Raw genomic sequence first — 23,192 nt, 5'->3', positions numbered from 1 at the left:
GATAACCTTAGTAACTAATGCAATTTTTATTTTTACAGTGTTTACGTAAAATAATTTATGAAGATATATATCCAAAAATTAAATTATGGGAATTTTTCCAAGTGGATGTTAACAAAGCTGTGCAGCAATTTAAAACCCTTCTAACTCAAGGTAAAGGAAGATTGTGTTGCTGAAGCATGTGAGCTGTATATTTATAATTCAAGACACATAGGTAAACTTAACAGTCAGACAGAAAACAAGAAAATGCTATTTTTTGCTATGTGAGACATCCACTGTGCTGATTTAAGCATACAAGAATGCTTTGAGGGCTAGGAAAATCTTCAAAGACCCGTTCAATGCCTTCATCCACCCACATCTTTGTTACGCTAGAATTATAGAACTTGCATGTCTGTTAAAGGTAATTCCTGTTTTTGTTTTATTTCCATTTTGTTCTCAGGCAAAATGGGCACTAAACCTGATCCAAATCAACATCTTGAAATACTTCAGGACCCTGATTATAGACGACTTGGCTGTACTGTAGATATGAACATAGCACTGGCAACGTTCATACCACACAGGTACTGTGTTGCTGATTGCAACTTAAAATCTAAGTGAAGCTAAACTTATGAAGCCAAAAAAGACATTATTTTCAGACATGAGGAAAAACTAATTTTTGATTCCTTTAGTAATTTAACCTGAATGTTTTTAAAGTTTTTTTTCTAATTGTTCTCTGCTTTTAATGTCCTCCTGATAAGCAATGGTCCAGCTGCAATAGAAGAATGTTGTAACTGGTTTCGCAAGAGGATTGAGGAACTAAATGCTGAGCAGTACAGACAAACTAGTCACCATCAAGAACAGGTGTTGAAATTACTGTTTTAATGCTGAATTGTTTAAAATTGCAAATAAATGCAGGCATTTTGATAATGCATAATTCAATTACTTACAGGCTGTCAACTGCCTTGTGGGGACTGTGGTTTATGAACGAATCGCTTGTAATGGTCCCAAGTTGGGACCTATCAGTAGAAAACATCCCTTGGTTACCAGGTATATGCATGGTTTTTTGTTTGTTTGGAAACTGTTAGAATCTGTGCAGGGAAAGCAAGTTCAAAGTTCAATAAAAGTATACATTTATATGTAGAAATATACATTTTCTTTCACATGGACAAATGCTACTTAGCAAATTGACAGGGGTTTTTTAAGCAATAGCTAATTCATAAATAAATGTGATCAGAAAGCACAGGACAACACTCAGAGCACATCAAAACCTTACATAGTGCAAATTGCTGTTGTAGGTGGAAGAGGAGTAGAACTAGGAAAGTTTACACCTTTCACGTTTTATGTACTTGATGCCACTCATATCTAAAGAGCTACAGCTTTAATCTTACATTACCAGCTGACACCAAGATAGTGGCAACATCTGTTCTTGCTCCTTCAAAGCTTCCTTCAAAATAGAAAACTCTCCATCATTTATGCAAGTTGCTCTCTTTTTTTATCTGTTTTATGTACAAGTCAATTAATATCAGATACTTTAATTTCAAAGACAGTGAATTACAGCTTAGGTTACCGTATGTGTTTGGTGCTTGTCTCTTTGTTTTCTCTTTTAATTGCCTGTCTATTCCATAGGTATTTTACATATCCATTCAAAGAGCTGACTGTGGAGGAAGAAGAAACTATGATACATCAGCCAGATAAAGCTTGTTATTTCATGGCTCATAATGGCTGGGTTATGGGAGATGATCCTCTTAGAAACTTTGCAGAGCCGGGTTTGTAAAAGAAATTTGAATTCTTACAAACCATTTGATATTCTAGCCAAAGCAAAAAGGACTTTATTTAATCTGTCTTTTTTTCCAGATGTATTCCTATGAAGCTGCAGAATAGCAGACACTAAATTTATAGCACTTTAATTTCCCATTCAGCATGCAGATGAACTGTAAGAACTGGCATTTGAGGTACAGTTTTACAAGATTTGAGAGGGAAATTACCAGCTTTTTGCCACTGAAATGGGGATGTCCTGCCTCCCCACTTTTGCCATTGTCTTTGTTGCTTACTTTGTACTTTGTTCCAACACCAGTGCTTGTTGGCATTTCCATGAGACAATGACAGTGTGGCAGAAAAACTAATGCAATGAAAAGGTGAATAGTATTTTACTGCATTAGTGAGCAAAAACTGGATCCTTGAAAAGTCCACTGAGTGGCAGTCAGGCAGTCAAGAGATGACCCAGTTAATCCAAATTAAGTATGCAGATTACTTGCGAAGGTAAAATAGAGCATGAAATCACCATGCATTAAAATATTGCATTCTGACTCCTTTGGGGACAGTGCTGATATCCAGTAAAAGCAAAACAAGCTTGTGTTCAGAGTAGCCATTCACTTGGTAAACTAAATGAAACAAAGGCCAGTTTAATTGTAATTAAAAACAATCTCAAAGTCTGAGTCTGCTTTACAAGCTAATCTGATGGTACTGCAGAGTGATCTGCAGTTAGGAAATGTTTAATTTCTGCAAAGTAATCTACATCCTTTCACTAAATTTTACTTATTTTTTTCTCTTTCTCAAGGATTGAGATAATACATGTTTTGAGTGTTTTTGTTCAATTGCCTTCAGATTATTGCCCTCTCTTCTAGGCAGACTTTCCTGGTTTTTTTTTCCTGTCTCAGACACTGGTTTTAGTTAGCATTCTTAATTTCCATTACTGAAGTTTCTCTTGTGACTCAGCTAAAGGTTTTTGAGTGCTTTATATTTGTGTTATGCCTTTGTTTTATACCACTTCAACTGTGAACACCATGTGAAAATGTGGCACACAAAGGCACAAGAAAGGAATTGCAAAACAAATGCAGCCAATTCTCTAAATAACCTTTTGAAAAAATCACAGTGTACATCCATAAAACCAGTTTTTCTCTCCATCTGGCTGTGCCGTTATTAGTGTAGAAAAGGTTTGGCTGTCCTTATATGAATGTTTTGGGAATTTGTGGTAATTTACAGTTCCTGTTTTTTACTTACTGGCTTTAGAAATCCATCACAGTCTGCTGTTAAAAGAAGATAAAATTGTAAATTGTGGCTGTGACTGATGATAACACAGTGATTTTATTTTTTTTTAATTTGGCCAGTGTGCAAAACAAAACTACTGATGTTGTTTGTTTGTTTGATACTTTTTTCCTTTTTCAGAAGTACAGTTTTTATACTATGTTGAAGAATTAAAAGGAATTTTATTTCAATCTGAAGAATTACTTCAGTATCACTATAGAAGTTAAATATTCCAGTGGAAGAGGTTGAAATAGTACATCAGTGTAGTGTATATGTAGATTTTTGAGTTGATATGTTTTTTTTATAATTTTTACTGGTCATTAGTGTTTTTCTGCTCTCCAGAAGTAGAAAAAAAATGCCACATTTTGTTGCCCATCCTATACTACGTATATATGTGTGTGTGTGTGTGTATATGTGTGTGTGTGTATATGTGTATATATATATATATACATATACACACACACACTAAAAGTGAATTTATTTCCTTTGCAGGTTCAAATGTTTACTTGAGAAGAGAGCTCATTTGTTGGGGAGACAGTGTGAAGCTGCGTTATGGTAATAAACCTGAAGACTGCCCATATCTCTGGGCACATATGAAAAAATACACTGAAATCACTGCCAAATATTTCCATGGTGTTCGTCTGGACAACTGTCACTCAACACCTATTCATGTAGCTGAGGTACGCAAAGTTAAGCATGTTTATTATAAAGCTGCTTCCTGTCTGTGAAATACATGCTGCAGATTTCACAGCAACGCTGCAGGGCTTGTGGCAAAGTTTAGGTGGGAATGAATCTTGCTCATAGCAGAAAAGCAAGGTTTCTTGTCTGATGGTGTTGAGAGATGGTTTCAGCTATGTTACACAGAAGAGTGGTGGAGCTGTTGCATCTTTTACTTCTCTACTTTAGCTGAAATACTGTGGATGTGGATGGGCCTGGCTAACTTTTCCCTCACTGAACTGTGGGTATAGTGCAACGAGTGCCAGTGTCCAGCATGTCAGTTTGATCCGGAGTCATTGCAATATTTGATTGAAAGTCTGACTGGTTTATTTTTTTACCGTATATTTTGCTGTTGCTAAATTAAATAGGAAATGCTTCGCTTCACAGAATTTAAAAGCTGGTAATGAACTCCTGCAAAAAGTTTAGTCTGGCAGGTGTATTATTAAGTCTAGTGCTGCTTTTTTTCCTCAGGGAGCTGACTGCATCCGCAAGTTGTACTTGCCAGTAAATTAGCTCTAAATAGGTTTGGAGTAATGCAGCTTGTTAGTGCTTAGTCTCAACTCTGTAACACAGCTTATTTAGATCTGTGAAGAGCTCTCTAAAACAAGTTGATTTGTCCACACAAGTTGTAAGTAGCTCCTAAATGCAGCCATTTCAAAATTTCTGCCACTCCTTTGTTTAGTGTTACTATTTTTGGAACAGTAACTGCAAAGGCTTAAACTGGAGTGCTGCTCAGATTTCTTAGTTCAATAGGTATCTCTTTTGTCCGACTTTTTTGCTCTTGTATTTTGAGCTAAGATTTTGTTTCAAAACAAAGTAGTAGTTAGCCTGAAGTTTACAGAAAATTTCCTGGAATTACTCAATCCATAAGTAGTATCTGTAAAAATAACTATGGTTTTCTGAAACTTCCATGTTACCGATATTTTTAGTGTGCTGCGTATATGAATGATTCATATATGTTCTGTTAACATTCATGTTAATGTTTGTGTATACGTAGCTGACAATGGATGTCTTGCATTAAAAATGTATTATGATCTATAGGAGATGCTAGCAACAGCCAGATCAGTCAGACCTAATCTTTATGTGATAGCTGAACTCTTCACGGGCAGTGAGTACATTGACAATGTTTTTGTCAACCGCCTGGGAATTACCAGCCTGATTAGAGGTACAATAAGCAGTTGAAAATTATGTAGGATTGTCATGTATGGTTTGGAGTTTTAAATGTGAAACTAACAGTGGTATGCTTTTTTATTTTTCTTACATATTCATGTTCTTTGCTTATGCAATTGCCTTTTCTTCTTCATGTTCTGTTTAACTTCTGTGTTGTATGCTAATTCTTGGTTTTGCTTATGTTTGTCTGTCCTCTTCTATGTAACAACTTGTTTTGTTCCTTAATTTTGGCTTTCTATTTATCTTTGCTGCATGGCATTTTCCCATTGTCCAATCCCTGCCTAGCTTTGAAACTTGTCCTTTTTTGTATCTACCTTTCCCCTTTCTGTGGCTTTTTTGGCTGTGCTTTTTGCAGTACATGCTGGACACAGCTAGAAAATTGCGAGCCGATTTGTATGTAGTGGCTGAACTGTTCACAGGAAATGAGGAGCTGGACAATATCTTTGTGAATAGGCTGGGCATTACCTCCTTAATAAGAGGTAGGCTTGCTGCGTGTGTGGTCTCTTTGCAACGAGAGATTATGGATGACATGCCTTTTACAAGAAAAAGTCTTCTACCAGATTATGAACTTTACATTTCATATTCCATATAATCAGAAGTACAGGTTCTGTATTGTTTCTTTTTTGGTACTTGGTGAAAATTATAGTACTTGCCATAAAACAAGAGAAGACCTCCTTTGTTAGTTTACAGAAGGTTAAATATTTCATTCTTGGTCTGGTGAAGGGAAAAGGAGCTGTAGCACAGTTCTGCTATGCAACTCGTGCATCGTGTCTGATTTTTGTTGCATGAGTTTTTTAAAGTAGTTTGATCTCTGCTTTATCCTTTGTTTTCCGTTACCTTTCTCTTCCTTAATACGTTCTAGTGAGTTGAATATTCCAAGGCTGTGTTTCCACACTGGAGAATATAGCTGTGTTTGACTTTGATTGAACACATCAAAATAACAACTTCTAAATGCCACATTAACATCTTTGTGTGCTGTCCTGTGTGGTAGTTACTGTTGTGCAAATACTTAAGCGTTCTGTTCTTTAGAGGCCATGACTGCCTACAATAGCCATGAGGAGGGGAGGCTGGTCTATCGCTTTGGGGGTGAGCCTGTCGGATCCTTCGTTCAGCCACGTTTGAGGCCTTTGATGCCTGCTATTGCTCATGCACTGTTCATGGATATTACCCATGATAATGAATGTCCAATTCAGGTGAGCACCAAAACAAACAAAAAATTACCTTTAATGTTTTTGGGAGTGATATTTATGAACTGTGGGAGAGCTTGATGCAATCTGGGTATCCTGAACAGTATTCAGAACAAATGCAGTTCAGCTGAAGTTTTCATGCAGAGAAAAAAAAAAAATAATACCTTCTGGTATTCAAGATTTTTGTCTTTCAAGGGGAGAAGTTTATAAAGTTAGTAATAAGCTGGTTTGAGTCTTTCATCCAGCTACTGTAAGTGATTCTGTTACTGCTTGTTGACCTGTTTTCCTGAGTTTGTTTGCCGGCAGGAATGAGAGAGAGTGGTGGGCAAGGAGTGCTTATTTTGATGATTTTTCTGAAGTTGCTCCTCTTAGTTAATTTGTAGAAATTTTCTCCAGTAATTGTATTGTAATTGAGAAAATTATGACCTTGGGATTAGCACTTCCTTTGTTAAATTGAGTGTATCTTCTGTATGCTGAATTTTCTTTGTTTCACTATTTATTAGTTACCTATTTTTTGATGCAGCACCGATCTGCATATGATGCTCTTCCTAGTGCAATGATTGTCTCCATGGCATGCTGTGCTACAGGAAGTACCAAAGGCTATGATGAACTAGTACCACACCAGGTATGTGTCTCCAGTTCAACTCCTAAGATACCTTTAAACATGCCTTTTATTCTCACCCTAGAACATGTATTTTAATGTTGTTGGTTTAAAATTCCAAGCAATTTTCTGTGTGATGTTACTTCAGATGGTCCAGCTTCATATGAAATTTAAACTTATACGGTTCAGACCTCAAGATGTGGTAGTTTTTATTACCCAGAGTAGTTCATATTTGCTTAAATTTGTTTTTTTTACAGATCTCGGTAGTATCTGAAGAGAGGTTTTATGCAAAATGGAATCCAGCAGCACATCTGACTTCTGGTGAAGTTAATTTCCAAACAGGAATTCTAGCAGGAAGGTTGGCCATAAACAGGCTGCATCAGGAGCTGGGGGCTAAAGGCTTTAATCAGGCAAGAAGTGAGGGTAACACTGCAATTTCTTGATATGTGTGCTCTGAATGAGCACAGCTGCAATGTTATGTCTTTTTTAGGTGTATGTAGATCAAGTTGATGAAGATATAGTTGCAGTGACAAGACACTGCCCTACCACACACCAGTCTGTTGTGGCTGTGTGTCGAACTGCCTTCAGGGATCCTAAAACTTGTTTCTACAGTAAAGAAGTGCCTGAAATGTGTATTCCAGGTAAACAGACTCCTTTCCAAGAGCTGTTGTCACATACAAAAATTTCAAGTTACTCATTCTTTTTAACTTTAAGCACATGCAGAGGAAATCCATGAGAACTTTCAGTATATAACATTCCTTTTATATGTACTAACATGTATGTCCCAAAAGTGGTTAAAGAACCAATAACAGACTTGCAATGCTTAGGGTTTTCAGAAATACTCATATTGAGTATAATCCTGCTCCAAGCTCCCCTTGAGGGTGTGTGGGGAGGGGTTTATGGTCCTGTTTGTGAACTAGTAATAGTAGTGAGATGATTAATTGTATAGAGTTGGGGGGAGTACTGCTTATTCTGTTATGCTGGGAAAAAGACTAAAATTTTATCCTATTTATTGATTCCAGTGCTGTTCAGCATTCAAATGTATATAGCTATTTTGTAGCTTGAAAATGCATCTTAATAAGAATTCTGTATTGAATAAGTTAATGTAAAGACATTATGTATGCGGTACATATATAATATTTATTAATTATGCAGAGTATTTACTGCCCATAAAAGTAGCAAAGTATAATGACTTTTATCCATTACCTGGAAATGTTTCTGAAGAGAAGCTTTCCAAACTGGCTTTTTTAATATATTCAGTTCTTGGAGTGCATGGAGTGCTTGTTTTAAAATCAGTCACATTATATTTTGAGATATTTACATGATTTATGTTCCTTGTATCTGTAAATTACTCAAAGGATAGAGAAAAAATGAGAATTTGTATATTAATAATAAATTTTTACCCCTTAAAGATAAACCATCTGTAGCTGCAGTTTGGAAAGCAGTCTAGCAGAGTCTCCTAAAAGATAATAGGGAAACTAAGAAAGCTGATGACCAGTAAAAGGCAGGTTGTCATTCTCTCATCATCTGATTATGGTTAATTTATTATAAAATAACAAAAAATTGCCATTTAAATATATTACACCATGTGAGTGTGTAATGAATATTTATAGGATATTTAAAATACTTGCCATATGTTTCTGTTCTTCCGCAGTTTGACAGAAACTTGTATATTGAACATTCAGCTTTTTCATCTTGGGTTTTGTTTCACAATTTCAAAAGAATCACTTTTTTAATTTCAAATATCCTAAGAGCTGCAACATGGTTTAACTTTTTCTAGGAAAAATAGACGAAGTAGTACTTGAGGCAAGGACTATTGAGAGAAGTGCTAGCCCTTACAAAAAAGATCTACATTTTATAAATGGATTGCCTAATTTCACAATGGAACTCAGAGAGCATATCCAGGTAATTAGTCTCCTTCACCCATGTTCTGATGCAATATTTTGTAATTTGTGTTATTTTGTATTAGAAAAGAAGACAGTCAATTTCAGTTGCAATTTTTTTTTCTTTTTTTAAGATAAAAGACAGTAAAATCATAAAGCAAGCTGGAACTGCTATAAAAGGGCCAAATGAGTTTGTTCAAGAAATAGAATTTGAAAGATTAACACCAGGAAGTGTAATAGTATTCAGGTATGTTATTATAATTGCCATATGGCTGTGTGAGTTAGTGACAGAAGACTGGAAAATTGTTCTTCGAAGTGCTGTATTTCTACAAGATCTGCATTCTTATTTATAGAGTTAGTCTGGACCCAAAGGCACAAGAGGCTGTGGGGATACTCCGCAATCATTTGATCCAGTTCAGCTCTCATTTTAAGTCTGGAAGTCTTCCTGATGATCACTCAGCACCAGTATTAAAAACACCTTTTGTTTCGTGAGTGTTCTTTAAGTTTCTGACATTGAGCCAAGAGAGCTACTAGGGGAGCAGAGAATATTGTGTAAACCTGTTGAGGGGTTGTTGGGTTGTGGTGGTGGTGATACACATGGGTTTGAATTGTCAGAGTGCTATGAAAACTCCGAGAGATCTTCATATATGTATAATATTAATGGGGCTAATACTTGAAAACGTCCCAGTTTGTAATTGCTGCTTAAAATAAACTTTCTAACATGGTCTTCTTCTCAGTGTTGAGGTGTGATTGTTTGGGTGTGGTTTTTGTACTTAATACTGTGTTTCTAAATAAACACTGAAACATATTAGACTATCTTGTAGCACCCAAAAAATCAGGTTCCTAATTTCCAAGATGAAGTATTGAGAGAATTATATACATTTTAGTATTTTAATTTAAGATGGAAATGAGAATTGTTTGTGAAATCATTTCCCTGTTTCCCTACTGGTATTATTTTGGATTTGATTCTTTTTTTTTTTTTTCCACTGTCTTTTTAGAATTGCATCTAAACTAACTTTGGCAGAACTAAATCAAGTGCTGTATAGATGTGAGGCAGAAGAACAGGAAGATGGTGGAGGCTGTTACAATATACCAAACTGGTCACCCCTCAAGTATGCAGGCCTCCAAGGTAATAGTTTCAGCGTTATTTTTTCTGTCAAGTAAAAAAAATAAATGAGAGCTGCTCAATCTAGATCACATCATAATGCTGTTGTATTGCTTTTGCCATTGTTTGGTAAAAAAAGGTGATTTTTTTTTTTCTGCTTGACCATGCTACTAATTGTTTTTGTACCTAAGAAATCTCATACTAGAACAAAACCCCTCTCTCTCAATGCTTTGAAACTCGACACTGCAGCCCAGTATGTGTTTTAACACCACTGCCTTGACTTTTAAAGTAAAAAGAAAAGAAATATACTTCCAGTGAAAAGTTGCATCTAACCTGGGCCATTACTATATTACTGAGGAATGTCTGTCATTTATCAGACATACAGATTCCAATGTGCTGGTTATTTGCAATGATTTACATAGGTTTCTAGGATTTATGCTGAGGAAACTAGAATTGTGTTGTAGCTTAACTTGTTATGCAGGGTGGAGAGAAGCAATCCAGTTAAAGCATCTGTTGCTATGTACCTTTTCCTCCTGAATTATAATTGCTGTTTGTGATAATAATGTGTTTTTTAATACAGAGTTGGGTTTGTATCTTCAGGGTTAATGTCAGTGATGGCAGACATTAGACCAAAGAATGATTTGGGTCATCCATTTTGTGATAATTTAAGATCTGGGGACTGGATGATTGATTATGTCAGTAATCGTCTGATTTCGCGTGCTGGAGCCTGTGCAGAAGTGAGTAAAAATACTTACTTGGTAACTTATGAGTTCTAAATTGATAGTTTTTCATTTTCAATTGCTGATACATTTTTTAATTCAGACTATCTATAATATTTCTGTCTAGGCAATTTCTCCTAGTGGATTAAACCACTAATATGTTTTTCTTCCCTCCCCTCAATCCTATTTAAGAATAGACTGCAGAAGGGAAATGAAAAATATATAGGACAAAAAGGTATTGTTAGCTCTTGCGTGAAGGCTTGCAGGGTTTCCTCCCTGTTTTACTTGTCCTCGAGTAAAAAGTTAAATTACCAATATTTTTTTCCTCTAGGTTTTGGGGTGGCTTCTTGGTGGTTTTTCATTTGTGTCTTTTAAGAAAATACTTTCAATAGAGTGCCTGCATACTACTGCATACATGAGTTTGATACAGTTAAAGTCAGCTAAGCACTGGGAAGACAGGAATTACTGAGATTCAATGTTCCTTTATAGTTGCATTACAGTGCAGTCCTTTTCTTTGTCATAGTTTATTTTCCTACATGGAAGCTGCTTGTTGATTGACAAGACCTGATTTTTGTAACTTACCTAACAAATACAGTAATAAAGGCTTTAACATTGTTATTTCATTTTATTCCTGAAGTCAAGTCTAGTAATACAAAGCAGAAGAATGGGTAAAGCAGTCTAATGTACTGAAGCTAATGCTAAATTTGACCTGAGAAACAGCTTTTCTAGAAAACAAGTTAGACTGATACTTGCTGCATTTACTGCTCTTCAAAGACTGTTGGGTTTTTTGGGTGTATTTTTGAGTTCTTAATTTGTATTGTCTCATTCTGTTTCAAAAACTTAAGTGATGTGAAGCTACAGTTTTGTTGTTAGTATAGTCTTATCATGTGCTGTTTTGAAAGGTGCATTCTTTATCTGCAAAGCTGAAGTCTTTAGTGGCTTAATAAAAAGTTGTCATAATTTTATTTAGCAGGACTAGAAGGAAAGAAAAATACTTTCCAGATGTCAAATGTTTTGCAATGGTATAAGGATGTGAAACCCTAGAATCCTGAATCCAAGACACAGATCTTCAGTCATTCTCTAGTGGCTCTATGTCACTTAGCTCTGAAAACTTTTTATGCCTGGTCTTCAGCTTCATCTCTTCTGTCCTGCCTTTTGAGCAATGCAAAACTTCTTCCCATGTGTGGATAATAGTGATGCCATTTGCTACTTAATTTTAGTAACAACTTCATGATAGTTCATTTTTTGACTATAAGACTACAAAATATAGTCTCCTATTATGCTTTACATTTTGACCCATTTATTTTTTGATAGTACAGATGCAATATACATCTTCCTCTACTGTTTTTCTTAGAGTTCATGTCTTTTAGCTGAAATTTTGAAGCAGAAGGATACGGCATAGTTGGGGTGTAATACATGTACAAAACTGTAACAATATGGATCCTGAAAGCACTGTTTTTTGGACTCTGATGGATCAAGTTCTAATTCTGTTGTGTTTTAATAGGTTGGTAAATGGTTGAAGGCCATGTTTGTCTACCTAAAGAGAATTCCACGTTACCTCATCCCGTGCTACTTTGATGCCATTTTAGTGGGAGCATACACAACACTTCTGGATGTGGGATGGCATCAGATGTCCAGGTATGCTCAGCCTTTCTAGCAGAGCTATAAGGGCATCTCTATATATCAGAAGCTTTTAAGTTTTATCTGCTGGAGAATGTAGTTGGAATATTTTCATACTCCTCTAATGTAAAAGTGTAAAATTGGTAGAGAATTATCAAATCCATCTTTTAACAGTGGTGCTTTGGAAGACTGAGAGTTCAGACACCTGCTGTTGGCACTGTGCAATAGGAGGAGGAAACCCTAAGCCAGCATCTTTTGGCAAAAGGCTTTGGAAGCTTTTTTTTTGGTTTGGTTTTGTTTTTTTGGCTATAGTTTTAGTAGCAATGCAACGATTCCTTAAAATTCAGGTAACTAAGAAAAGACTGGATTGTATTTGATGCTGATGCTTTGTTCAGCACTTCTCCATTATCACTCCCCATTATCTGAGAACTCTGCTTACTTTTTTGAAATAACTGTTTTAGTTCCAGAGTCTGCTTATTTTTTCTTGCAAAAGAGAGATTGATTTCATGGAGACTATCCTATGCTGAACAAGTCAATATTGTTTTGTAAAAACAGGGACATTAAAGTGGGAATAAAATTCTGTATGGCTGTGAAATCATGTAATATATAATATATTTTATAAATAAATGCTTGGAGATCATCTAGTCTGGAAATGAGATCAACTATTTCAAGCAATGCCTTAAGAGATTATTTGGGTTGCAGTTTTTGTATGTATACGTAAAAATATGATCCCTAAAAATACTGAACTAGTTCTGACAAACTTTTGTTCATAGCAAAATATTTTTTATCATATTTTTTAAGTCTTAGGTCTGTGTATAGGCATTAACTAAGCCAAGACAACTTTAACTGTTTTCTAGAAGTAAGTGTTATAAATGCTTCCACTGGCATTTATCTATTAAGATTTGACTCTTAATGTTGGTCATCCATTTTAGGAAAACAAGTGATTTACAAATTAAATCTTAGATTAAAAATCAGTTAATGCAAAATGCTAGTATTAATTCATTGTAGTTTCTTACATGCCTTATGTTTAATGCTTGTTGTAGCCATCTGTAAATTAAATAGCATTTTACAGACTGCTATTGTTGAATGCAGAGTTACTTTAATTTAATTATGTTGAATTACAGCTTTGTGCAGAATGGATCAACGTTTGTTAAACACCTTTCCTTGGGTTCAATCCAGTTATGTGGGATAGGAAAATACTCTTGTCTGCCAGATCTGTCTCCTTCCTTACACGATGTTCCCTATAGACTGAATGAGATTACAAATCAAAAAGAGCAATGTTGTGTTTCCATGGCAGCTGGTAAGTGAGACCAACCTTAAAAAAAGAAGTCTTCCAAAACAGTTAAACTGGTTTTAGTAACTATATTAAAATTTTCTGCATCATGTTTGAGAGCCATATATTAGAAAGTGTGGATAAAATGTAATTTCACTCACTTTTGCCTTGTGTTGAAGGTAGAGATTTACTCATGTTGAAAGTATGGGAGTTTTCTCTAGTAATACTCATGGGGGTTGGCAGGGAGAGCTCTATTATATAAATGCTTTATTTACTATATTTGTTGTTACTATATATGGAAATCTGCAAAAACACCATTTTCCTTTCCAGAAGACTTGCTTGAGATGAGTGTACTTATCATAAAGGGTTTTAGTTTATCTTTTACGAATGCGAATTTAAAAAGTGAATTGTAATGGAGTAACAAGAGTGACTATGGTTTACAAGTTCTCAAGAAGCACCATTAGCAGAAGAACTCCTCATATGGAAGTGTCTCCAAAAGGAAAAAGCATAAAAGCAGTCAGCAAGTAGTATTTATACCTCCAAATGTTCTGCCAGCATCTGGCAGTCTTCCTGTGGGCATTTGCCTATGCCCAAAGTATTATCTTCTGTGGCTTAGAATGAATTTATTTTGGTTCTGAGTTGGCTCATTACTTTTCTGAAGCCATGGAAACTTTTAAACATCTACAGATGCAGCGGCATCTCTCTCAGTGGAGTGTTTTTCTTGTTTTTGCCACCGCTCTTGTGTAGCTTTATTGCTTTTAGTTTCTGGATTTTAATAACATTCCATTTGCCTCTTTTAGTGTTACCCTAGAAGCACAGAGGCACAGTGTTCTCTTAAACTGGTCATAAAGATTAATTATACTGAAGGGATTGGTTTTAAATATTCCTTTCACATACTCTCTGGTAGTTGTGCCTGAGATTTTTAAATTGTACACGGATTCTCCAGTGCTACAGATTTGCAGATGTGTGTAGGCCATATTTGAGAATTAGTAAATACTTTGTTAAAGTAAGTGATAGAAGTGAAATGTTGTTCTGCCAATCATGCACAAGAGACTACTGGTTTGAAACTTTACCATGTGGAATTTCTGTTTAATAGATCATTAAAGGAAATAAATGGAAGAAGAAACAACTGTGGACCTTACTGTTGTGATTATGCCTTATCAGTTGGAATAATTCTTAAAGCTACGTGTTATAATATCTGCAGTAAAATGTTGTTCTATAAGCTGATGGAAAAGAGAAGCAGGATGTCTTCCACAGTGTCTGAGAACAATTTTACCCTCTTTATGTTGCTGAGATACCACAGCTCTCATACCTAAACTCTTGCCAGCAAAGTGTTAAAATCTTGTCATAGTTTGGATTTTTTGGGTTTGTTTTCTTTCTGGTTCTTTAAATTGACTTTTGATTAAGTTGCCAGGTGATTTAATAAAAATTAAAATGTCACTGTTACTGGTATGAGAAAAGCGTTTGTGTGAGCTTGAAATTCTAGAAGAATTCTCGGCTTTCTAGAGAAGGGTGTATTTAATTCTCTCAAGAGCTCTGTCTAGGAGATTGTTTATTTGAAATATCCTTATCTAGGAAAAAGGTATAAAATGAGGATATATTTTTTTACTTCTGTTATTTCATACATGTGTGCTTAGAGATTTCTGATATATCAGTTAATTAGATGAATAATTTCTTTTCAGGTTTACCTCACTTTTCTTCTGGAATTTTTCGCTCGTGGGGAAGGGATACCTTTATTGCACTAAGAGGTCTGCTGTTAGTTACTGGGCGCTATCTGGATGCAAGGTAAGACTGGTCTAGCCTTAGGTCTTGTTGGCTTTGTAGGCAGTTAGGAAAAAGCCATGCCCTCAAAACCTGAGCTCGTGCACAAGCTGTTAGAAACAGTTGATGTGCAGTATAAAACTTGAATGGTACTAGACATATTTGGGAGCTCCTGCTAAGTGGGATTAAGATACTCCTCCAGTTCTCTTTTGCCTTCTTAACACTGCTTCAAAGCTCATGTTCTGTAGAGATAAGGTAGTTTTAACCACAGCAACACTGTTTGTCCTTGAACAAAGTGATTGTTTCACTAGTACTTGCATCATTGTTGCTGAGCAATAATTTCAGAATTATTTACATGAAAAATTCAAGTGGCAAAAGAGAATACTGCTTTAATCAGAAAGGTGTGAATGCAGGTCTGTCACAGTTTTTTTGTAACTGCTAGTATTTTTGTATTGATACTAGAAATCAACTAGTTGTGCATTGTTGCAGTCTGGTAGCTATAAATATTTAACCTGACAAATGAGTCATACATAAGCCAGATAAATTTGATATTTTGATTAAGATTAATTTGAATGAAGCTTGGCACATAATATAAATATAAGAATCAGTTGGTGTAAATCAGCATGTATTTATGCTGTTGTACATTTGGCCAACTGTTAGCTTTCTCATGCAGAGAGCTCTGCAGTCAACTAAGATGTTTTTTGCCTTTAAAAGGTAGTTGGAATCCATGTTTTCTGCAAGGTATGCACAATGGTTCTCAAATGAAACTTCTCATAACCTCAGTTGCTGTCACCTCTCTGTATTTTAATAGGAAATTCCCATCTACTCCTGCCCTCCGTCCCCATTCCACCCCATCAGAATGGATACCAGGGTAATCATACACAAGGTCAACAAAAACCTTCCCTGTGACCTCAGTGGGATTTGGATTTAGGATCTATATCACTGCCTATTAAAAAGCAAATTATCTTTTCCATATGAATAGGTGATGTATGTTTTGTACAAACTGATTTAAATGTATTCATACTGAGGAATTTGTTAGGGAATGGGTGTTTTTTTACTGGAAAAGTTCATGCTAGACTGAGAAACTTGTAGCTTTCAACAGCAAGCTTTTGGCATCTATCTTTAAAACCCTGTTTGTCTTCTTGCTATTAATGTAACCCTGTATGCTTTGTACTTGATATTTGGTCCAATAATGACGTTGAGGACAACTTAGTCAAGACTGGGATTTTTCTTTTGTTCTAGAAACATCATTTTAGCATTTGCTGGGACTTTAAGACATGGTCTCATTCCCAATCTGCTCGGCGGGGGGACACATGCCAGATACAACTGTAGGGATGCTGTTTGGTGGTGGCTTCAGTGTATCCAGGACTACTGCAAAATTGTTCCTAATGGATTAGACATTCTCAGGTGTCCTGTTTCTAGGATGTACCCAAGAGATGACTCTTCTCCTCAACCTGCAGGCACTGTGGTAAAAATTCTTCTAATTTAACTATTTAACAAAAATATAATGTCTCAATGAAAGGATGTAATTATTTCTAGCTACAAGAACCTGTTGAAATGTGATTATAGCACAAGAATTCCGTATTTTAGGCACTTCTTGCATCACCTGATTAGATCAAGTGCAAGGAGGAAAAGAAATTCCATCAGCTTCTAAACCTTTTTTTTTTTTTTTGGTTTTTGTCTTGAAGAAATTGATATGCAAAGTTGTATACAATGTATCACCATTGGCAAGGATGCTAATTGAAAGTGTTTGATGGTTTGGGACTTTTTTTGGAGTATCATGTAAACTAGAGGATTAAGAAATGCTTTCTACTCATTTTTTGTCTTCCCTTTCCCATGTTATCCAAATATGCAATGAATGTAGGATCAGCCACTTTATGAAGTAATACAGGAAGCAATGCAACGACATATGCAAGGCATAAATTTCCGAGAAAGGAATGCTGGTCCCCAGATTGATCAAAACATGAGAGATGAAGGTAACATACACAGAACACTTGCTGTGCAAAACAGAAGTTGATGACTATACTTTGTGTTTCCTTTTCCTCTTAATTCCTCTTTCTATTGAGCATATTTTTTGAAATAAAATTATATTTATTGTAACTAAAACTATATTACTTTATATGCATGTAATATTTTTGAAGTGCCTAAGTAATAGTTTATTGTTAGCTACTGGTCATATGTTAAGGTGCAAGTTATCTTTAAAATTTACTAAAAATACAATTGCCTTCAGAAACCTACCTCAGGTCTCTTGTTGGAAGGTCTTCGTGTTTGAGGATGTTTGGGTTGGGAGTATGGGTAGTTGGGGTTTTATTTTGTATGAAAAATGAACTTAACACCTGATAATCTTTCTTTCCAGGTTTTAACATAACTGCAGGCATTGACCGAGAAACTGGCTTTGTCTTTGGAGGGAACCGCTTCAATTGTGGCACTTGGATGGATAAAATGGGAGAGAGCGACAAAGCTCGCAATAAAGGAATTCCAGCTACTCCGAGGTATGAAAGCCAAGTTTTAGGCAGGGTTTTTTTTTTTAATTTAAATTCTTCTGCAGAACCACTATGAGTTCTATTCACACATCTGATTCACTCAAATGTTCTAAATGTGTCTACCTACTAAAATGTTAATGGAAATTTTTTCTTTGTCCTGATTTGAAGTAAAAAGATGTGTTACTGGGCAGGCGAAGCCCATGGTTTCTGTCACAGTCCTAGCTCCATGCCAAGAGTTGACTTCTGAATTCAAGTAGTAAAATGTGATTTAGGAAATACTATATGCTTGCTGTACTAGCAGTACTTTGTTATTCAGACTTCTCACATGAGTTATATATTGATAATTGTGTTGTTTGAATACTTCTTAATTTGTATTCAAAAATATTTACGTCTCCATTTTAAGAATTGAGATTAAGCATTTTGAAATAGGCTCTTTATTATGTGCTAACAAACTGCTGCAGGCATCTTTAGTACAGTAGTACATTTAGTACAGTATCTGTTTCAAATCAATTGTCATCCATGGGTGAGAATTGAGGAAAACGTTATCTTGTTTTACAAGTCAAGCATGTTAATTGGGATCCAAGAGAGGTTGAGGTACTTTCCAAAAGAGGCTGAGATGGTGATATGAGAGAGAAAATTCTGTCAAGTAGACAGTAAAGCTGAGTACGATAAAATATGAAATATTTGCATATATTGATTACATGACTATTGCCTGAAAAAAGAAGCAAGTCCAAGAATTGCATTTAGTGCTTGTTTTAATCCCTCGCTTTTGACTTTAATCTCTTATGGCAGAACTATTACCTAAGTTACAGAACTGCATGTGCAGTTTGGAAACTGTATTGAACACAGTTTTAACATCAGAGGACCACATTTGGGGTTGATCCTTTTTTCATGTTCTTAATCACTGGTATAAAATTATCTTCCATTTGTGATAGTTATCTGTGTATAATAATACCACTTTAAATAAGGCTGTTGGACAGAAAAAGGTTTTTTTTGCTACCCAGTTTAGAATCAAGTTCATTTCCTGACTGAGAAAAAGGGTAATAGTAGGGAAATAAGAAAAAAAGAAGTTGTCTAAATAAGATACTTATGAATCTAAATGTTTCTTGTTACTCACTGAACTTTAATAGCCTTCTTAAAGTAAAAAAATGAGCTTTTTTATCATTATTGTTTTAGAGATGGCTCTGCTGTGGAAATGGTTGGCCTCTGTAAGTCGGCTGTTCGCTGGTTGATGGATTTATCTGGGAAAAACATATTTCCATTCCGTGGAGTCACTGTAAAAAGACATGGTAAAAACAGGCACATCTCATAATTGTATTACTGGGGTATAAAAATAACTAAAACAATGAAATAGTGACCATATAACCTCAGAAGAAGGCTTAGGGATAAAAGAGCAAAAACTTGAGAAGAATCTTGTATGATCAAAATCCTTTTCTTACTATAAAAATTTATTAGAAGTTTATATTGTCTTCTCAATATTTCAAATAGTTTGTTCTGTGGATTATAAAGCAATTTCAGAGCCTGAAAATTAAATCCTCAAAATGTATGTAAGTGATAAGGTTAATGTGTATTATGATTATTGTATCATTCATTACAAGAATGCAGAGTAAAATGATGCTTGTCTTTATTTTCTCTTTTTGTCCCTTCCCCAGTATTCATAAGACATAAAGCCCCTTACTGGAAATATTTACATAAATGTCATTGGAAGTCCTGTATGTTTTAGAGGGAATAATCTTCTAATCACAAAGTTACTTTAAGCTTAGCCAGCCCAAGTGAGTATGTGCCCTCTGGAGACTGATGTTTTAGTCTCAGTAGAAATTTCAGTGAGCTGTTGCTTCTGTGATCTGTACAGCTGGCCTTAAGTATAGGGAATCACTGAGAGAGGTGATCCTAGGTCTGCTCCTGTTATATTGTCAGGAATTCAAGAAGCATACTTCTACTGTTCTCACTGTGGTTGATTGCAGAAAATTAAAACTGTGAAACATCTTATCTTGCAGGAAAGGAGGAGATTATCACATATGATGAGTGGGACAGGAAAATTCAAGGCAACTTTGAAAAGCTGTTCTTTGTCTCTGAGAATCCAGCAGATCCTAATGAAAAACACCCAGACCTTGTACACAAACGTGGTATTTATAAAGACAGCTACGGAGCTTCAAGTCCATGGTGTGATTACCAACTCAGGCCAAATTTTCCAGTAGCAATGGTTGTGGTAAGTGTGAGAGAGTGGGGAGGAGGGCTTTGCACTTAAATGCAAATTTAGTTCAGTTATAAAGAAAATGTTAAGGTCCATCTGCATGGCATTCTATCAGGAAGATATGTTGCTTGGAATAACTTTATGAAAACAGGTTTTTTTCAGTGCTTTTAATATTCATCCATCTTGGACTATCTCCTGAAAATATATCAAGACAGGACTTGCCAATTTGCCATGTTCACTGTATTCAGAATATCTTTTATGGCTAGGTCTGGGATGCTGCTTTTCCCATCAGACTGGCTAAAAGGCTGGAATCTTTTGTCATCAATGGATTTGTAAAGAGCTTCAGTAATGATATAAAATCCATTTTTTGGTATATAAAATCCAAAGTGATAAAAGCATTGAGTACCTTCAGGTTTCTTGCTTATTCTGACTTTCAGGTTCCAGAAGTTGATTCAGTAATGCAAAACTCAGGCTTTTTGCTGTCTTCTGCATTTGTATACACAGGCTTATGTATTTATATGCACAGAGATTATTCATTAAATCTTTATTATTTTATTAGGCCCCTGAGTTATTTACACCCGAGAGAGCATGGAAAGCTCTGCAGATAGCAGAGGAAAAGCTTCTTGGTCCATTAGGCATGAAAACCTTAGACCCAGAGTAAGTACAGTAAAGATCAAGTGGTAATGCCTAAAGATGATAAACATGACAGTAGGAATTATTTGATGTAGGGCAGGGGTGGTGGTGATGGTGTGGAATCTTCATTTATACCAATGAAATAAGGCTGCAGGAAGTACTTCCAGAACGATTCTTTTGCCATTCTAGAAGTCCATGCAATTGATTTCTTTATATAGGCAATGGCTGGGTGGTTTTGGATGCCTCACAGTAAACAAGTCAAATTTGATATCATACCAAAGATGTTGAATTTGCATTTTGGGACATAGTGTTTGATACAGTGTACAGCACTACAGTTTAAGTAAAAGGGTTATGACTCAAGTCCTTTCAAGACCTTGACCATTTTCCTTCCAAATTTAAACTTTTTTTGGAATTCCACTGTCCTGTAAAGTAGGGAACGTGGTGGAGACCTCCCTAACTTATCTATCAATAAATGTAAATTACAGTTTTTGGTTAATTTCTGTTTTCCTTCTTTTCTGTGTATCATTTTTAATTAAGACTTTGATTGCATACTACATTTTATTTCTTGCAGTGATATGGTGTACTGTGGAGTCTATGATAATGCTCTTGACAATGACAACTACAATGTATCCAGAGGGTTTAATTATCACCAAGGACCTGTAAGAGCCACTTCCTTCAGTTTTAGAAAAAATGTAGTCATCTGCTTTGATAATCATCTCTTTTCATTCTTTGTCTAGGAGTGGGTGTGGCCAATTGGATATTTTCTTCGTGCCAAACTGTATTTCTCTAGGTTGATTGGTCCAGAGATATATGCAAAAACTGTAGTTATGATTAAGAATGTTCTTTCTCGCCACTATGTTCATCTTGAAAGGTAAGGTAACAATAAACACAGATTCAAAATACTCAAAATAACAATCTAGTGGTGTCCACCATCCAACATTGCATGTAAGAGTACAGATCTACTGTATAAACAGGATCTCTTCTAGATAGGAAGTTGACTGCTATATATGCAATTGCAGATCTCAAGTCAGCTTTCAAATACAGGTGAGATCTAGTGCCTTTTACAGATTGCAGAATTCCTAATACTTATCCATGCAAAGACTGGGTGAAATAAATCTTACGTAAAAATTAGAATCTTATTTCATACAAGGAATCAATTTCAGAAAAAAATATCAGTGAGTTGTTTTTTTAAATCAAAGTATTTTAAAACAGACTTTAATAATTAAAGGGCAAGTAGTGACAGATTAAAATTAAAGCAGATATAATGTTGCAAAATATTAGGATTTTTTGTGTTCTAAGTGAGGAAATTAAGATTCTGAAGCTATCATACTAATAGCTTTGGTTTTTCTAAGGAGACAGAGGAACTTGTATTTTGAGTTTTCCCTCAAACCAAACCACCAAATCCACAGAGTTTTTTCTTTTGCTGTCTGTTTTAATTAATAAGGATTTGAGACAAACTAAAATAAACAAAACATGTTCCCCTTGATATCTCTTCCATGTAATCTGTTCTGCAGCACATGAAACACATATTTATTTCTACCCAAAAGAGTAATTCAGGACTCATGACAAAAGAGTTTGTCTGACCACACAAGGAGGAAAAAAGGGTTTGTGAAGCAACATTTTGTCTTGTATAGTGTCTTGACCAAGTGTTTTGTTTGGTGCTACCAGAAATAACGTAGAGTTTGGTAACACTTTTGCTTTTTCTCTCTTATTAAAGTAGTGTTCTTTTACTCTGCGTTGATAGTTTTTCTGTACAGAATAAGTCATGTAGCAGTAGGCTTTATTTGTATTTTTGTAGGAGTGCTAGTTTGTGGAGTTTTTTTATTCCTAAGGAGGAAAAGAAGGTTTATGGAATCATGCTGTCTTCCAGCCCTTGTCACTTTTTAGCACCATAATCAATTTCAAGTGTAGTTTGAATACCATTGTTATCTAATCTTCCAAATGCAAAACTACTAGAATGATACACAACTGGTGTGCTGTTCCTGTTTAAGTTATTATTAGTAGCAGTCTTCTTTGAAGAAGAGACACTCCCACTACAATTAACTGCAGGTAAAAAAAAAAAAAAAAAAAGGATCTTATTTATTAAAGGATATACTGTGCTTGTAGGAGAGCAGACCTTTAGTCAAGATTTTCAGTTTCTTACTGAGTTTATCTTCCAAAAGGCTTTAAAATAAAATACTCTTTTAATTTCAATCTATATTCTAACAATACTCACTTGTGTTTTTTTTATCAGATCATCCTGGAAAGGCCTTCCAGAACTAACCAATGAGAATGGGCAGTATTGTCCTTTTAGCTGTGAAACTCAAGCCTGGTCAATTGGTGTTATCCTTGAAGTCCTTTATGACTTGTAAAAGTTTATTTTTGATTGATTTGATGAAACTTCTGTGGTCTTACTATTGGGCATAAATGAACACTTGGCTTACACTGCAAGGGAAATTAACTGTTCTGCACAATCACTTAAGCTGTGTCCTGACTTTCAGAGATGCTGAATGCCAGCAGCTTCTGTGCCCTATAACTGTGTGGGGCTTAGGTGTTTTGAAAATCAGGGCATGACAATAAAATAAAACTGGCAGTGCACACTTGATGCAGAAACTTTTATTAAGGAGCGATTTTAAGAATATGCACAAACTTAAAGTAGCTTTGTTTTTTTAGCCTTTTCAAAACAAAATCTTAATGTAACAAAGTAAATTTGCTCCTTCCTGAGCTAAAAATAAGTGGCACAGCTCTTATGTTTTTTTTTCTTTGTCTCTTAAAGAGTAAATGGATGTTTTTGCAAATGCATGCTTAAGGGGAAGTAGACTAACCTCTAGCTTTCTGAGTTTGGTATGCTTTGTGCTCTAGCACCA

The 23,192-nt window shown here is 35.4% G+C and overlaps 1 protein-coding gene across 3 annotated transcripts in view; it reads left to right on the top strand.

Moving 5' to 3' along the window:
• The window catches only part of AGL (amylo-alpha-1, 6-glucosidase, 4-alpha-glucanotransferase), a 33,106-nt gene extending 10,176 nt beyond the window's left edge, over positions 1 to 22,930 (top strand). Inside the window, exons 7-34 of one of the 3 annotated variants that reach the window (XM_062497580.1) lie at positions 39 to 150; positions 437 to 557; positions 735 to 837; positions 926 to 1,023; positions 1,603 to 1,742; positions 3,493 to 3,680; positions 5,243 to 5,366; positions 5,917 to 6,080; positions 6,598 to 6,699; positions 6,933 to 7,085; positions 7,166 to 7,316; positions 8,456 to 8,580; positions 8,693 to 8,805; positions 8,912 to 9,046; positions 9,557 to 9,687; positions 10,264 to 10,400; positions 11,887 to 12,020; positions 13,127 to 13,302; positions 14,958 to 15,060; positions 16,279 to 16,504; positions 16,901 to 17,012; positions 17,393 to 17,528; positions 18,696 to 18,808; positions 19,517 to 19,728; positions 20,273 to 20,370; positions 20,918 to 21,005; positions 21,084 to 21,217; positions 22,580 to 22,930. In XM_062497580.1, coding sequence (XP_062353564.1) covers positions 39 to 150; positions 437 to 557; positions 735 to 837; positions 926 to 1,023; positions 1,603 to 1,742; positions 3,493 to 3,680; positions 5,243 to 5,366; positions 5,917 to 6,080; positions 6,598 to 6,699; positions 6,933 to 7,085; positions 7,166 to 7,316; positions 8,456 to 8,580; positions 8,693 to 8,805; positions 8,912 to 9,046; positions 9,557 to 9,687; positions 10,264 to 10,400; positions 11,887 to 12,020; positions 13,127 to 13,302; positions 14,958 to 15,060; positions 16,279 to 16,504; positions 16,901 to 17,012; positions 17,393 to 17,528; positions 18,696 to 18,808; positions 19,517 to 19,728; positions 20,273 to 20,370; positions 20,918 to 21,005; positions 21,084 to 21,217; positions 22,580 to 22,697 — 3,747 coding nt within the window. In that variant the 3' untranslated portion in view covers positions 22,698 to 22,930. Of the gene's footprint in view, positions 1 to 38; positions 151 to 436; positions 558 to 734; positions 838 to 925; positions 1,024 to 1,602; positions 1,743 to 3,492; positions 3,681 to 5,242; positions 5,367 to 5,916; positions 6,081 to 6,597; positions 6,700 to 6,932; positions 7,086 to 7,165; positions 7,317 to 8,455; positions 8,581 to 8,692; positions 8,806 to 8,911; positions 9,047 to 9,556; positions 9,688 to 10,263; positions 10,401 to 11,886; positions 12,021 to 13,126; positions 13,303 to 14,957; positions 15,061 to 16,278; positions 16,505 to 16,900; positions 17,013 to 17,392; positions 17,529 to 18,695; positions 18,809 to 19,516; positions 19,729 to 20,272; positions 20,371 to 20,917; positions 21,006 to 21,083; positions 21,218 to 22,579 lie in introns of those variants that run through there. The other 2 variants (XR_009933382.1, XM_062497581.1) reach the window with 2 other exon arrangements.
• Positions 22,931 to 23,192: the final 262 nt, after the last annotated feature.

Source organism: Cinclus cinclus, chromosome 8, assembly GCF_963662255.1.
Source record: "Cinclus cinclus chromosome 8, bCinCin1.1, whole genome shotgun sequence".
Lineage (NCBI taxonomy): Eukaryota > Metazoa > Chordata > Aves > Passeriformes > Cinclidae > Cinclus > Cinclus cinclus.
The sequence above is the reverse complement of the archived record's forward strand: the minus strand, read 5'-3'. Positions and strand labels throughout refer to the sequence as shown.